Source organism: Narcine bancroftii, chromosome 3 (assembly GCF_036971445.1).
Source record: "Narcine bancroftii isolate sNarBan1 chromosome 3, sNarBan1.hap1, whole genome shotgun sequence".
Taxonomy (NCBI): Eukaryota; Metazoa; Chordata; class Chondrichthyes; order Torpediniformes; family Narcinidae; genus Narcine; species Narcine bancroftii.
In genome coordinates, this window is record NC_091471.1 from 333,770,485 (window position 1) to 333,784,850 (window position 14,366).

At 45.6% G+C, this 14,366-nt stretch overlaps 1 protein-coding gene across 1 annotated transcript in view; it reads right to left on the minus strand.

The window, feature by feature from the left end:
• LOC138759241 (glutamate receptor ionotropic, NMDA 2C-like) overlaps positions 1–14,366 on the minus strand; it is a 60,242-nt gene that overhangs the window by 4,581 nt on the left and 41,295 nt on the right. Inside the window, exons 11-12 of the mRNA XM_069929347.1 lie at positions 10,634–10,821; positions 8,099–8,331 (exon numbers count right to left, since the gene is read on the minus strand). Coding sequence (XP_069785448.1) covers positions 8,099–8,331; positions 10,634–10,821 — 421 coding nt within the window. The remainder of the gene's footprint in view (positions 1–8,098; positions 8,332–10,633; positions 10,822–14,366) is intronic.

Genomic DNA, 14,366 nt, shown 5'->3' on the forward strand with positions numbered 1-14,366 from the left:
AGGTGTGGACAGCAGGGTTGGCTTTCACAGCTTGCATTTAAAATGGACAAGTGTGAGGTGTCACACGCTGGGAGGACTAACCAAGGTAGGACATACACGGTAAATGGTGGGGCACTGAGGAGTGCAATAGAACAGAAAATTTTGGGAATACTGATATATAATTCTCTGAATATGACATCACAGGTTGATGGGGTCAAAAGAGAGCTTTCAAAAATCAAATAATTGAGTCTAGGAGTTGGGATGTTCTGGTGAAGTTGTGTAAGACATTGATGAGGCTAAATTTGCAGCACTATGAAGTTTTGGTCACCTAACTTCAGGAAGGATATCAGTAAAATTGAAAGAGTGCAGAGGAGACTTACAAGGATGTTGCTGGGACTTGAGGAACTGAGTTACAGGGAAAGGCTACATAGGTTAAGTCTTTCTTCCCTGGAGCGAGGGAAATGAGGACAGATTTAATAGAGGTATTCAAAATTATGAGGGACATAGGTAGAGTAAATGCAAAAAGGCTTTTGCTGCTGAGATTTATGAGACAAGAACTGAAGGACAAAAGGTTAAGGGTGAAAGGTGAAATGTATAAAAGAATCAATGGGGGAACCACACAGAGAGTGAGTGCTGAACAAGCTGCCAGCTGAAGTAATGAATCTGGGCTCAACTTTCACATTTAAGAAAAATTTGGGTAAGTACATGGATGGGAGGAGTATGGAGGGATATGGTCAATATGACCAGGCAGAATAAGACTTCAGCACAGACTGGATGGGCCGAATGACTTGTTTCTGTGTTCTATCCCATGCCTGAAGGCTTTCTGAATGAGTCTACCAAAGGGGGCCTTGTCAAATGCTTTACTAAAATCCATATATACCACATCCACTTCCTTGCCATCATCAATTTCCTTTGTCACCTTCTCAATAAACTCAATTTGGGACAAAAATGGAAGGTTAAGAAAAATGAATGTGTGGCTGAGGGGCTGGTGTAAAGGACAGGGTTTTGGCTTCTTGGATCATTGGGATCTCTTTTGGGGAAGGCATGACCTCTACAAGAAGGATGGGTTACACCTAAACCCAAAAGGGGTCAATATATTGGCAGCTAGGTTTGGTACAGCCGTCGGGTGCGGTTTAAACTAATTTGGCAGGGGGGTGGGAACCTGTATGATAGGGCAAAGGACAGAAAAGATAAAACAGGAAAAGTTAGGCAGCGAAAGTAAAACAGAGAGAGCAAGGAGGGTGAAAAAAGCAAATCTGAAGGCTTTATATCTTTAAGAAGCATTCGGAACAAGGTAGATGAATTAGCTGTGGAAATTGAGATAAACAAAAATTATTTGATTGGGATTACAGAAACATGGCTGCAAGGTGGGCAAGCCTGGGAACTTAACATCCCGGGGTATACGATATTTAGGAGGGATCGGCAAGAAAGAAAAGGGGGTGGGGTAGTATTGATGGTGAGAGAAGGGACCGACGCGATTGACAGAAAGGATATCAACTCGGAAGATGCGGAATCTATATGGGTAGAACTGAGGAATAGCAAGGGGCGGAAAACGTTAGTGGGGGTGGTATATAGGCCTCCAAATAGAAGTGTAGAGGTGAGGGAAGGCATTAAAAGAGAAATGAGAAAAGCATGCAATAAGGGAACAGCTGTCATCATGGGAGACTTTAATTTACATATAGATTGGACTAGCCAAATTAGTAAAAATACTGAGGAGGAGGAATTCCTTGAATGTTTACGGGACGGTTATCTAGACCAATTTGTTGAGGAACCAACTCGGGAGCAGGCCATTTTAGATTGGGTATTATGCAATGATAAGGGGCTAATCAACAGTCTTGTTGTACGAGGCCCTTTGGGTAGGAGCGATCACAATATGATTGAATTCTCACTCGACATGGAGAGTGATGAAATTAAAATCGAGACTAAGGTCCTGAATTTAAATAAAGGGAATTATGATGGTATGAGACGGGAGTTCAGTAAGATTGATTGGGTGGTGTTTATGGGGGTGTTGACTGTGGATAGACAATGGAAAGCATTCACAGATCTAATGGAGAAATTGCAAAAATCATTTATACCGGTTTGGCATAAAAATAAACCAAAAAAGGTGACTCAACCGTGGATAACGGGAAATTAGAGACAGCATTAGGTCCGAAGAGAGAGCATATCAATTGGCCAAAAAAAGTACCACAACCGAAGACTGGGAGCAGTTCAAGATGCACCAAAGGAGGTCAAAAGGATTAATCAAGAGAGCAAAAATAAATTATGAAAGTAAGCTTGCGGCAAATATAAAAACCGACTGCAAAAGTTTTCATAAATATGTCAAGAGGAAAAGATTGGTGAAATCCAGAGTAGGTCCTTTGCAGTCGGAATCAGGGGAATTTATAATGGGGAATAAGGAAATGGCAGACCAATTAAATTCTTACTTTAGTTCTGTTTTTACAAGAGAGGATACAAATAACCTCCCAAGGATGTTGGGAAACATAGAGACTAATGTAAGGGAGGAACTGAAAGAAATCAGTATCTCTAAGGACATGGTCTTGGGGAAATTGATGGGATTGAAGGCAGATAAATCCCAAGGGCCTGATAATCTACATCCTAGGGTACTTAAGGAAGTGGCCATTCAGATAGCAGATGCTTTAAGAATTATTTTCCAGAACTCGATAGACTCAGGATCAGTACCCATGGATTGGAGGGTAGCTAATGTTACCCCACTATTTAAAAAGGGGGGTAGAGAAAAAGCGGGGAATTATAGGCCGGTGAGCCTTACATCAGTAGTGGGCAAAATGATGGAATCCATTATTAAGGATGTAATAGCGGAGCATATGACTAGCAGAGAAGGGATCGGAAGAGTCAACATGGATTTACAAAAGGTAAATCGTGCTTGACAAATCTATTGGAATTCTTTGAGATGGTGACAGGTAAAATAGATGGGGGAGAGCCAGTGGATGTGGTGTACCTGGACTTCCAAAAGGCCTTCGATAAGCTCCCGCATAAACAACTGGCTTCCAAAATCAAGGCTCATGGGATTGGGGGCAAAGTATTGATGTGGATTGAGAACTGGCTGGCAGGAAGAAGACAGAGTTGGGATAAATGGCTCGTTTTCTGAGTGGCAGGCGGTGACCAGTGGGGTGCCACAGGGATCTGTACTGGGACCCCAGCTGTTCACAATTTACATTAATGATCTGGATGAGGTGATTGAATGTAATATCTCCAAATATGCAGATGACACTAAGCTAGGAGGGGTTGTGTGCACAGAAGAGGGGGTCAGGAAGCTCCAGTGTGATTTGGATAAATTGAGGAACTGGGCAGATACATGGCAAATGCACTACAATGTGGATAAATGTGAGGTTATCCACTTTGGTAATACAAACTGGAGGGCAGATTATTATTTGAATGGCAATAGATTAAGAGATGGGGAAGTGCAGAGAGACTTAGGGGTACTTGTACACCAGTCTCTGAAGGCGAGCATGCAGGTACAGCAGGCGGTTAAAAAGGCAAATGGTATGTTGGCCTTCATATCAAGAGGGTTTGAGTATAGGAACAAGGATACCTTACTGCAGCTGTATAGGGCCTTGGTGAGACCCCACCTGGAGTATTGTGTGCAGTTTTGGTCACCTTATCTAAGGAAGGATGTTCTTGCAATGGAGGGAGTGCAGAGGCGATTCACCAGGCTGATACCTGGAATGGCAGGAATGACTTATGAGGAAAGATTGCGCAAATTGGGATTGTACTCGCTGGAGTTTAGAAGATTGAGAGGGGATCTCATAGAGACATATAAAATTCTGGCAGGACTGGACAGAATGGATGCAGATGGGACGTTTCCAATGATGGGAAAATCCAGAACCCGGGGCCATGGTTTGAGGATAATAGGCAAACCATTTAGGACCGAGATGAGGAGGAATTTCTTTACCCAGAGGGTGGTGAATCTGTGGAATTCATTGCCACAGAGGGCAGTAGAGGGAGGTTCATTAAATATATTTAAGAGGAAATTAGATATATTTCTTCAGTATAAGGGTATTAAAGGTTATGGAGAGAAGGCGAGGACAGGGTTCTGAACTTTAAGATCAGCCATGATCTCGTTGAATGGCGGAGCAGGCTCGAAGGGTCGAATGACCTACTCCTCCTCCTATCTTCTATGTCTATGTCAATTAAACTCATAGGGCACAATCTGCCTTTCACAAGGCCATGTAACTATCTCTGAGAAGATTATGCTTCTCTAAATGCTTATAAATTCTATCCCTACAAATCCTCGCCAATAGTTTGCCCAGCACTGATGACAGATTCACTGGTCTACATTTCCCAGGATTCCCCCTCTTACCTTTCTTATACAAGGTGAGTATATTCTCCAATCCTCCAGTACCCCCTGTGGACAGGGAGGGTGGCAAAATTATTGCCAACACCCCAGCAATCTCCTCCCTCGCTTCCTGTAGTAGCCTGATGCATATCCTGTCCAGTCCCAGGTACTTGTCTGTCCAAATATTTATAAGATCCAGCACATTAGCTTCTTCTACACTGACCTCACATTGACCAAGGTCCTTCTCTCTGATAGACACTAGGTGCTTTTAAGCTGCAGCACCCGGGTAGCCCTCCTGGGACCCAGGTGCGATTAGTGGGGCAAAAGTGCCTCCAGCACCTTTTAAGCTGAGAAGGGATAGCTCCAGTAAATTACCAGCCTAGCAATTTAAGGGGGATCCCACCCCCGCGATGACGTGGTAAGTGACGCGTCACGCAAACTAGTCTCCCCCGTCCCCCCCCAGCAGCTGTCAGTCTCCCCCCCCCACCCCACCACGTGGCAGCTGACCCCTCTGTCCCCCTGGCCCGCCGATCGCAGCATCCCCCCCAGCTGGCCCACCAAACGCAGGGACCCCTCTGCCCTGCCGGTGACATCACAGGAGTAACTGGGTCGGCCGTTTTTGTTTTCAAGCCACGGGATGACGCAACCTGGTTAAGTTTTAATGGGTTCCCTGACTACCTCTGAGGTAGGACAGGTACCCAGTCGATTTCTGTCATGCCTAACCATGTCAGACCCTTTCAAACTGCCCTGTAAATGGGCCAATTGCCCGGGTCAACCCTATTTTACAGGGCAGTTTAAAAACACCTACTGAAGCAAAGTATTCATTTTGGACCTCCCCTACCTTCTCTGCCTGTGGGCACTTTCCCTCCTTTATCCTTAAGCAGTCCTGCTCTCAAGTCCGTCAGCCTGTTGTTCATGCACGTGCCGAATGCCTCAGGGGTTTCCTTATTCCTACTTACCAAGGACTTCTTGTGTCCCCCTTCTTGCCCTCCTAAATCCTTTTTTAAGCAGCTTCCTGGTTACCATATTATTCTCATGGTGAATTTTATTTCCTCAACCTCGTACAGGCTTCCTTCTTCCTCCTGACTACCTGTCTCACTTCTCTTGTCAACCATTGCTCCTTTACCCCGTCATCTTTTCCTTGTCTCAGTGGAAGAAACCTACCCAGGACCCAGCACAGGTGATCCCTAAACACCCTTCAATTTTGCTGTGCGGGCTTTATCCAATAGTAGTTAACCCTTCCCCAATTAGGGGTGGCACAGTTAGTGTAGCGGTTAGCACAATGATGTTACAGCACCAGCGATCGGGACTGGGGTTCAAATCCCGAGTTGTCTGTAAGGAGTTTGTATGTTCTCCCTGTATCAGCGTGGGTTTTCTCTGAGGGCTCCAGTTTCCTCCACCATTCAAAACGTAGCAGGGGATGTAGGCCAATTGGTGTAATTGGGCAGCATGGGTTTGTGGGCTGAAAGGGCCTGTTACCATGCTGTATGTATGTCTAAATACTTTCCCATTTTGTCTACTATCCTTGTCCATAGTTCTGATAAAGGTCAGGGAATTGTCGTCACTTTCTCTGAAATACTCCCCCATTAAGCTGACCAGGTTCATAACCAAGATCCAGAAAGGCCATTACTCTCATTGGCTCATCCACATACTGCATCAGGAATCCTTCTTGGACACACTTAACAAATTCTGCCTCAGCTGGAGCACTAAGGAGATACCACCCAATATTAGGGAAGTTGCCCACGAGAACAACCCTGTTATTTCTGTACCTTTCCAAAAATCTGCTATCTAGTCCATTCCTCAGTCCTCCAGTGATTATTTGGGGCCCTGTAGAACACTTCCAATAGATTGGTCACTCCCTTCCTGTTCGACTTCCACTCACACTGACTCAGTAAACAATCTCTCCACTCTATCCTCCCTTTCTACAGGGATTCATGATCCCCTCACCCCACCCCACCTTTTACCTCCCTCTCTATCCATTTTGAAACATCTAAACCCCAGAACCTGTATCAACCATTCCATGTACTGATCCATGCTCCAAGTTCATCACGTTATTATTCATATTTCTTGCATTAAAGAACACACATTTCAGCCCATCCTGCACCACATTTATGCTCTATCCACTGCCTGTCCTTCCTCACAGTCTCATAACTGTTCCATCATCTAACCTAACACTCTCCCCAAACTAGTTTAAACCCTCCCCAACATCTCTAGCAAACCTGCCCACAGGATAATGGCCCCTCTCCAGTTCAGGTGTAACTCATCCCTTTTGTACAGGTCAGACCGTCCCCAGAAGAGATCCCAATGATCCACAAACCTGAACCCATGGTCCCCTGCACCAACTCTTCAGCCATGCATTCATCTGCCCTAACTTCCTATCCTTGCCCTCAGTGGGGCATGCTACAGGCAGCTACCCAGAGATGACGACCCTTGAGGTCCTGCTCTTCAGCTTCCTTTCTAACTCCCGATATTCACCTTTCAGGTCCTCGTCCCTTTTCTTATCCATGCCATTGGTACTAACATGTGCTATAGCATCTGGCTACTCCCCCTTTCTTTGAAGAATTCTATGGACTCGACTAGAAACATCTCAGACCCTTTCCCTTGGGTGGTAATGTAATATCCAAGCGTCTCAATCCCTTCCACAGAATCTCTTGCCTATTCTTCTTACCCTTCCTCTCTGAGCCATAGAGCAAGACTGCCAGAGACCTGTGGATATTCTCTGGTAGGTCGACCCCCCCCCCCCCCCACTTAATAGTATCCAAAGCAGAATACTTGTTAATGAGAGGAATGGCCACCAGGGTACATTGAACTGACGGTCACCCAGCTACCGTCCTTCTGTCTCCTGGGTGTAACTGCCTCCCTATAATTGTCTTTCACCCAGCTCTGTCTGTCTCCCAAATGATCCCGAGTTCATCCAGCTCCAGATCCCTCACTCAGTCCGTGCAGAGGTGCAGCGGGATGCACTTCTCACAGGGAGAGTCATCGGGGACATTTACACTGTCCCAGATTTCCCACATCCTACAAGAGGAGCATAACCCTGTCCTGGCTGCCTTTCCCCCTGAGCAGACTGTACAATCAGAAAAGGCTTTACATGCTGTAACCTCCGCCTTCCTACAGAGGCTTTTTCCCTATAAGGCCACTGTCACTTTCACCACTTCCTCAGCCTATGTTCATCAAAGCCTCCCAGGCCCCTTACACACTGCCCACTCCTATAATGGCCACTCCACAGTGGGCACTCCACTTGGATTCTATTGGACCAGGCTCGGTTTTGATTAAGTAAAGGCAGGCTCCTTCAAAGGTGTGTCGAAGGAAATGGAGATGGTGAGATCTAAGGAAGACACTTGCACAAAAAGAAATCTGTAAACATAGGATGGTGATGAGCTCATGAAATGCTGGACTTTCTGTCATTGAGGTAAGGTGGAATGTGGTTCTTTGCTCTTGGACGGGATACAGTTGGAGGGCATCCCAATTAACCAAAAAAAAGCTCTATTCGACTAGTAACTAAGTATTGAGGTAATGTGACACCACTGCTGGTTTGGAGCAAGTAGCAATGAGAGAAGCAAATCAAATGCTGGTAAATGGTCAGAAAAATGACTGTAGGAACAGACCATACAAAAAGAATATTTCAGCTAATTAAGTTCATGAGTGGTATCTTTTTATCATTAAAAGGCCCTGGGTCACAGAATTATCCCAATCATCTGGTGGCATTAGTAGTGCACATCAATCCATTCACAATCCAATGGCTCAAATGTGACTGGGATAAGTTCACCTTGATAACCCTTTGCCCAGACTTGGACCTCATTCCCCCTGCCCCTCACAGCTTACCCTGCTGACGGCCAGCAGATAATCAGTCTTGCCGGCTTCCTTCACGAGATGCCTCAGCTTCCAGTACACCAAGTGCTCCCAGGCAAAGACGAGTAGGCTGAGGCCCATGGCCACCAGCAGCATGTAGAACACACCGGCCATGTTATCGATGTCCAGTTTGCTGCTCATGGCCTCATTCTTCTCCTTTTCGCAGATTCCTGTCAACCAGACGGCGTGCAGCTTGTGTATATCACCTGCGGAGGTACGAATTGGCCTGCTGGTTAGAGTTAGCGGAAGACTGAGGGTGGGTTGGGAGGTTGCGTGATTATCAGAATGGGTTTTTGTGTAGTCTCGTGTCGTTTTATGCAGCACCATGATTTGGAGGAACGTGGTCTAGTTTTTTAACTGCATCCTGCATTTGCAGTTTGGTTTAAAATGGCAAATAAAGGCTACTTGAACTTGAATGGTGGGATCATAACAGATATGTAAATGGAAAAGAAAATGGGATTATAGTGAGCAGTTTTAAGCAAGGATAAAAATGGAGAGGACAGTGGATGAGACTGGATCAGTTGACATAGTATTATTCTGATTGAATATAGGAGCAGAGATTCTGTTGCAACTGTACAAGGTCCTGGTGAGGCCACATCTGGACCACTGCATGCAGTTCTGGTCTCCTGACTTGAGGAAGGCTTTACTGGCTTTGTAGACGGTGCAGAGGAGGTTCACCAGGTTGATTTCAGCAATGAGGGGTTAGCCTATGAGTTTTCTGGGGCTGTACCTACTTGAATTTAGAAGAATGAGGGGATCTTATAGAAACATGTAAAATTATGCAAGGCAATAAATAAGAGAGAGATAGATAAGTTGCTCCCATTGATGGGGGAGACCAGAACTAAGGGACGTAACCTCAAGATCCAGGGGGAGTAGATTTAGGACGGATATGAGGAGAAACTGCTTTTCCCACACTGTGGTGAATCTGGAATTCACTGCCTGTTGAAGCAATTGAGGCAACGTCAGTGAATATATTTAAGACCAGGTTGGATAGATTTTTTTTGCAAAGTAGGGGAAATTAAGGGATATGAGCAAAAGGCAGGTAGGTGGAGATGAGCCTATGATCAGATCAGCTACGATCTCACTGAATGGCGGAGCAGGCTCGACGTGCCATCCTGCTCCTATTTCTGGACAGTGCAGCCTGGCTGACAAACATCTTTCATGACTCATTGCTGCGGTCCACTGTCCCCGCAAAATTCAAGGCAGCCAATATTATCCCAGCACCCAGGGCAGCCACGGTGACTGGACTTAATAAATACCCCCCAGTGGCACTGACCTCCTTGATCATGGTATTTGGAGCATCTGGTAATGGAACACATCAGATCGCACCTCTCAGTGACATTGGACCCATTCCAGTTTGCCTAGCGTCCAAACCGGACAACAGATGATGCTGTAGCTTTGATCCTCTACTCCCTCCTGAACCACCTGGAGAATGATTCCTTATGTGTCATTGAGTTCAGCTCAGCATTCAACACGATCATACCTCAGGATGGTGGATAAATTCTCCTCGCTGGAACTCAACACCCTTCTCTGCAACTGGATTCTGGGCCTTTACGGAAAGAGCACAGTTGGCAGCAATATCTCAAACCCCATCACGCTGAATACTGGCGCTCCTCGGGACCATGTGTTCTTACTGCTGACTCCTGACTGCACGGCCAGATTCAGTTCAAACAGAATGATCAAGTCGGCAATGATGCAGTAGTCGATGGCCACGTCAGCTTACAGAGAGGAGGCTGCGAGGCTTATCGAATAGTGCAACCTAGTCTCAACATGGACAAGACAAAGGAGATGATTGTGGACTTCAAGAGGATTAAGGTTGACCACTCTCCACTACACATCAATGGCTCTGTCGTCAAGAGAGAGAAATGCTCAAGGTCTTTGTACGTATAACGGTCGACCTATCCTGGATCCACAACACTTCCTCATTAGTCAGGAAGACGCACAGCGCCTACACTTCCAAAAATAGTTGAGGAGGGAAAGGATACTGGCCCCCATCTTGACAACTTTTTACAAGAGCACAACTGAGAGTGTTCTGTCTGGCTGCATCATTGTGTGGGACGGTAGCTGCAAAGCATTGGACTGGAGGTTAATACAGAGGATCATCAAAGCGGCTGAGAAGATCACTGGGGTCTCCCTTTGCTGTATTAACGACATTCACCAGGAGCTTTGCTTAAATAGGGTTCAAAGAATTATTGAGGTTCCCTACCATTCATCACACAGGATTGATTGACTACTGTCAGGTACAGGGGTATCAAAATCAGGACGTCTAGGCTGGGAAATGGCTTCTTCCCGCCGGCTGTGAGATTGATGAAAGGTATCCAGTAACCTTGGGTCTCTCGGAAAAGAAACTGCCTAAATCATTTATACATATTTATTGTATCTTTACGTATCTATATCGTTTTTATATGCTGTGTATTGCATGTGTATTTGTGTGTACTGTGGTCCAGAGAAACACAATTCCGTCTGGTTGTATATATAAAGATAGATGATAATGAACTTGAAGCATACCATCACCCAGGAACTGCAGTAGGGCCAGGTCAATGCCTCGCTTCCATTGTGAGTTTTTCTGCAAAGCAATTCCATAACCGGTCGTGGCAAATACCTTCCCACTTCCTATAGTAACAAGGTTGCAGCCTTCGTCCTTCCCAGCCATGTAATTGAGAACGGCTGCGTCATAAATAAATGCATCGAGCTTTCTGTAAAAGAGAAATGCATCAGCTGCAAAGGGGTTTTAATTTCTCTCTCCCCTTCCCACCATCCGGGGACCCAAACATTCCTTGGAGGCGAAGCATGGTTCACTTGCACGCTTTCCCATCATAGTGCGATGTCCTCTTTGGAGACTGATTTGAGGAGCTTTCTGCCACCTGCCACTATAATTCTCTACCTACATGTTATAAAAATCTACAACGTAACTTGACGGACAACACCACATTGCAGCCTACTGGACCCTCTTGGATTTTATAAATCCAAGTAATTTGTTATTTCTGTTTCAAAGTGGGCTATTATCCCTGTAAGTCATCCATCTGTGGGATTGATTCAGTCTCTTCCCTTCAGCACCGCCTGACCTGCTGGGCTTTGATGTTTTTGCTGCTTTTTGTAATTTTATCCTCTCACAATATCTTAACTTTTTTGTTTCTCCATCTGCCCCCCCCCCCCCCACAACCTCACAATTCATTGCTGCGATGCCCTCACAGTAAGCTTTGATCTTGGCCTATCAACTGTATTCCCTTGTCCTCGCCATGCCTTACCCTCCCTCTCTGCAATGGTCCTTTTTCTTCAGTTCTTCGATCTGCAATGTTACGTCCGCAGATGCTGTCCGGCTTGCTGATTTTCCAGCTTTTCTTTTGGATTTCCAGCATCGACATGCAATTTCCTGATTTTCAGGGTGGTGTGTGACTTGGAGGGGAATCCTGCAGGTGGTGGTTGTGGTGGTCACCTCATGTGCCTGCTGCCCTAGTCCATCCTACTGATTCAGAAAGTGCTGTCAGACTAGTGTGGGTGAGCATTTTGTAGGTGGTGATCCCTGCCAGTGGTGGAGGGAATGAGTGCTAACGCTGGTGTCTGGGGCTAACGCTGGTGACTGGGCTATCAATTCAAGCACACTGCTTTGTCCTGAATGGTGTTGATCTGTTGGCAAGTTGTTGAAGCTACCCTCATCCAGGCAAGTAATGTGCTTTGTATTGGGAGGAAAGGTCTCCACTGTCTCTTACTGGAGGATACCCAGCCCCTGACCCATTCTTGCATTGTGGCTGGCCCACTTACGTTTCCTGTTGATGATGTCTAGGTGGGGGACTTGTTGTTGCCATTGAGTAAGTGATTAGACTCTCTCATCACAGACAGTCGTGTGGTCCACGTCTTGCAGAGGAGATACGAAAGGAATTGAACATTGAACATCAGCAAACATCCCCGCTTCTGACCTTGCAAAGGATGGAAAGTCATTGAAGCATCGAAAGATGGATAAGGCACTTTGACAGAGATATCCTGGGGATGGGATCACTTCCAACAGCCACAACCATTGTTAACGTGAGGTATGATTCCAACCATTAGTGTTGGAAACATGGTATAAATGTGCCCCTCTACCCCACCATTTTTTTCAGGTGTCTGCCTACATAGAAACATAGAAAATAGGTGCAGGAGTAGGCCATTTGGCCCTTCAAGTCTACACCACCATTCAATATGATCATGGCTGATCAGTATCCAGTTCCTGTCTTCTCCCCATACCCCCGATCCCCTTAGTCACAAGGGCCAAATCTAACCTACTCTTAAATATTGACAAGAAACTGGCCTCTCTACTTCCTGCGGCAAAGAATTCCACACATCCACCACCATCTGAGAGAAGAAATTGTTCCTCATCTCCATCCTAAAAAACTTGGTCCTTATCCTTAAACTGTGACCCCTGGTTCTAGTTTTTCCCAGCATTGGAAACAGCCTACCTGTGTCTAGTCTGTCTAACCCCTTAAGAATTTTATGTTTCTATAAGATTCCCCCTCAATCTAAATTCCAGAGAATACAAGCCTAGTCTATCCAACCTTTCTTCATGTGCAAGTCCTTCAATCCCTGGTATCAGTCCAGTGAACTTTCTCTGCACCCTCTCCATGACGAGGATGTCCTTCCTCAGATAAGAGAACTGCACGCAGTACTCCAGGTGTGGTCTCACCAAGGCCCTGTACAGCTGATCTCTGTACTCCTGTACTTAAATCCTCTTGTTATGAATGCCAATATACCATTTGCCTTCCTCATTGCCTGCTGTACCTGCACGCTTGACGAAGGACTCAGGCCCGAAATGTTGGTTAGGTTTTTTTTAAAAATCTTTGTTATATGAAATACACTATGTGACCTGCTGAGTTTCTCCAGCGTTGTGTTTTTACCAGGTGTAGGATCACCTTGGTGAACCTGCATAGCACACTATGGGATTGTCTCTGCAGTGGCGTCTCCAGGTCTAAATGGGAACAAAGAGTAGAGTCAGTGCCTCTGGTCAGACTGGCTGCCCTGTCTAATTCCCCAGTCTGCTCAAAGGCACCTCCAGCAGTCCTGCATAAAATTGGGGGACAATAATTCTGGGAAATGTCTCCAGAAACAAGGCTGGAGATCATTTTGAACCTGACTACTCTGAAACATTGCCTTCATCTGAGGTGAGCCAAGTCCAACCAGAGTTCAGTGAGTTGGGCATCTATCATGTAAGAAGGCACAGGCTAGTAGAAGAAATTACCTGCAGGTTACAACCTCGTCCTGGCATCACACAACTCATAATAGTGATGGAAGAACAAAACACTTGTCAACACTGGAAAACTAGAAGATAAAACACATTGGAGAAAATGCTCGGCAGGTCTGGAGAGAGAGAGAGAGAGAGAGAGAGAGAGAGCACCAACATTACCAGCAGATGATCTTTCATTACAAGTGGTTTCTGAAATGTTAACCTTTTCTCCTTCCACAGATGCAAACTAACCAACATTCTGTTTTTATTTAAAATAGCGAGTTTGCAGATAGTCTGGAGGGTTGCCAGAGGTTATAGAGATAGGATGCAGAGCTGGGCTGAGATGTGGCAGATGGAGTTTAACACAAAAAACTGTGGAGTGGTTCGTTTCCGTAAGTCAAATCAGAAAGCAGAATACAATGTTAATGGAACATCTCTAAACTGTGTGGAAGAACTGGGAGCCTTGATTGATTGATAGTGTTGTTACGAAGGCGGATGGTGTGTTGGACTTCATTAACCGTGGGATCGAGTTCAAGAACCATGTTACAGCTGTTTAAAACCTTAGTGAGACCTCTCTTGGGATATTGTGTTCAGTTCTGGTCACCTCATTTACAGGAATGATGTGGGTGCAGAGGAGATTTACAAGGATGTTGCCTGGATGGGAGAGCAAGCCTCATGAGGAACTTGGTCTTTTCTCCTTGGAGCGACGGAGGATGGTGGGTGGGGGGGGGGGGGGTGGCCTGATAGCGGTGTACAAGATGACAAGAGGCACTGATCATGTGGATGGCCAGAGGCTTTTATCCCATGGCTGAAATGGTGATCTTGAGGGGGCATAATTTTAAGGTGCTTGGGAATAAATTACTGTGGGGGGAGGGGGGAATGTCAGAGGTAAGTTTTTTTCATGCAGAGTGGTGGGTGCTGACAACAATAGTGGAGGCAGGTAAATAAAATTTTTTAAGAGACAATTATAAAGGTATTTGGAACTGATGAAAAAAATGGATGGTTATGCAGTAGGGAAATTCGAGGCAGTTGTTAAAGTAGGTTACT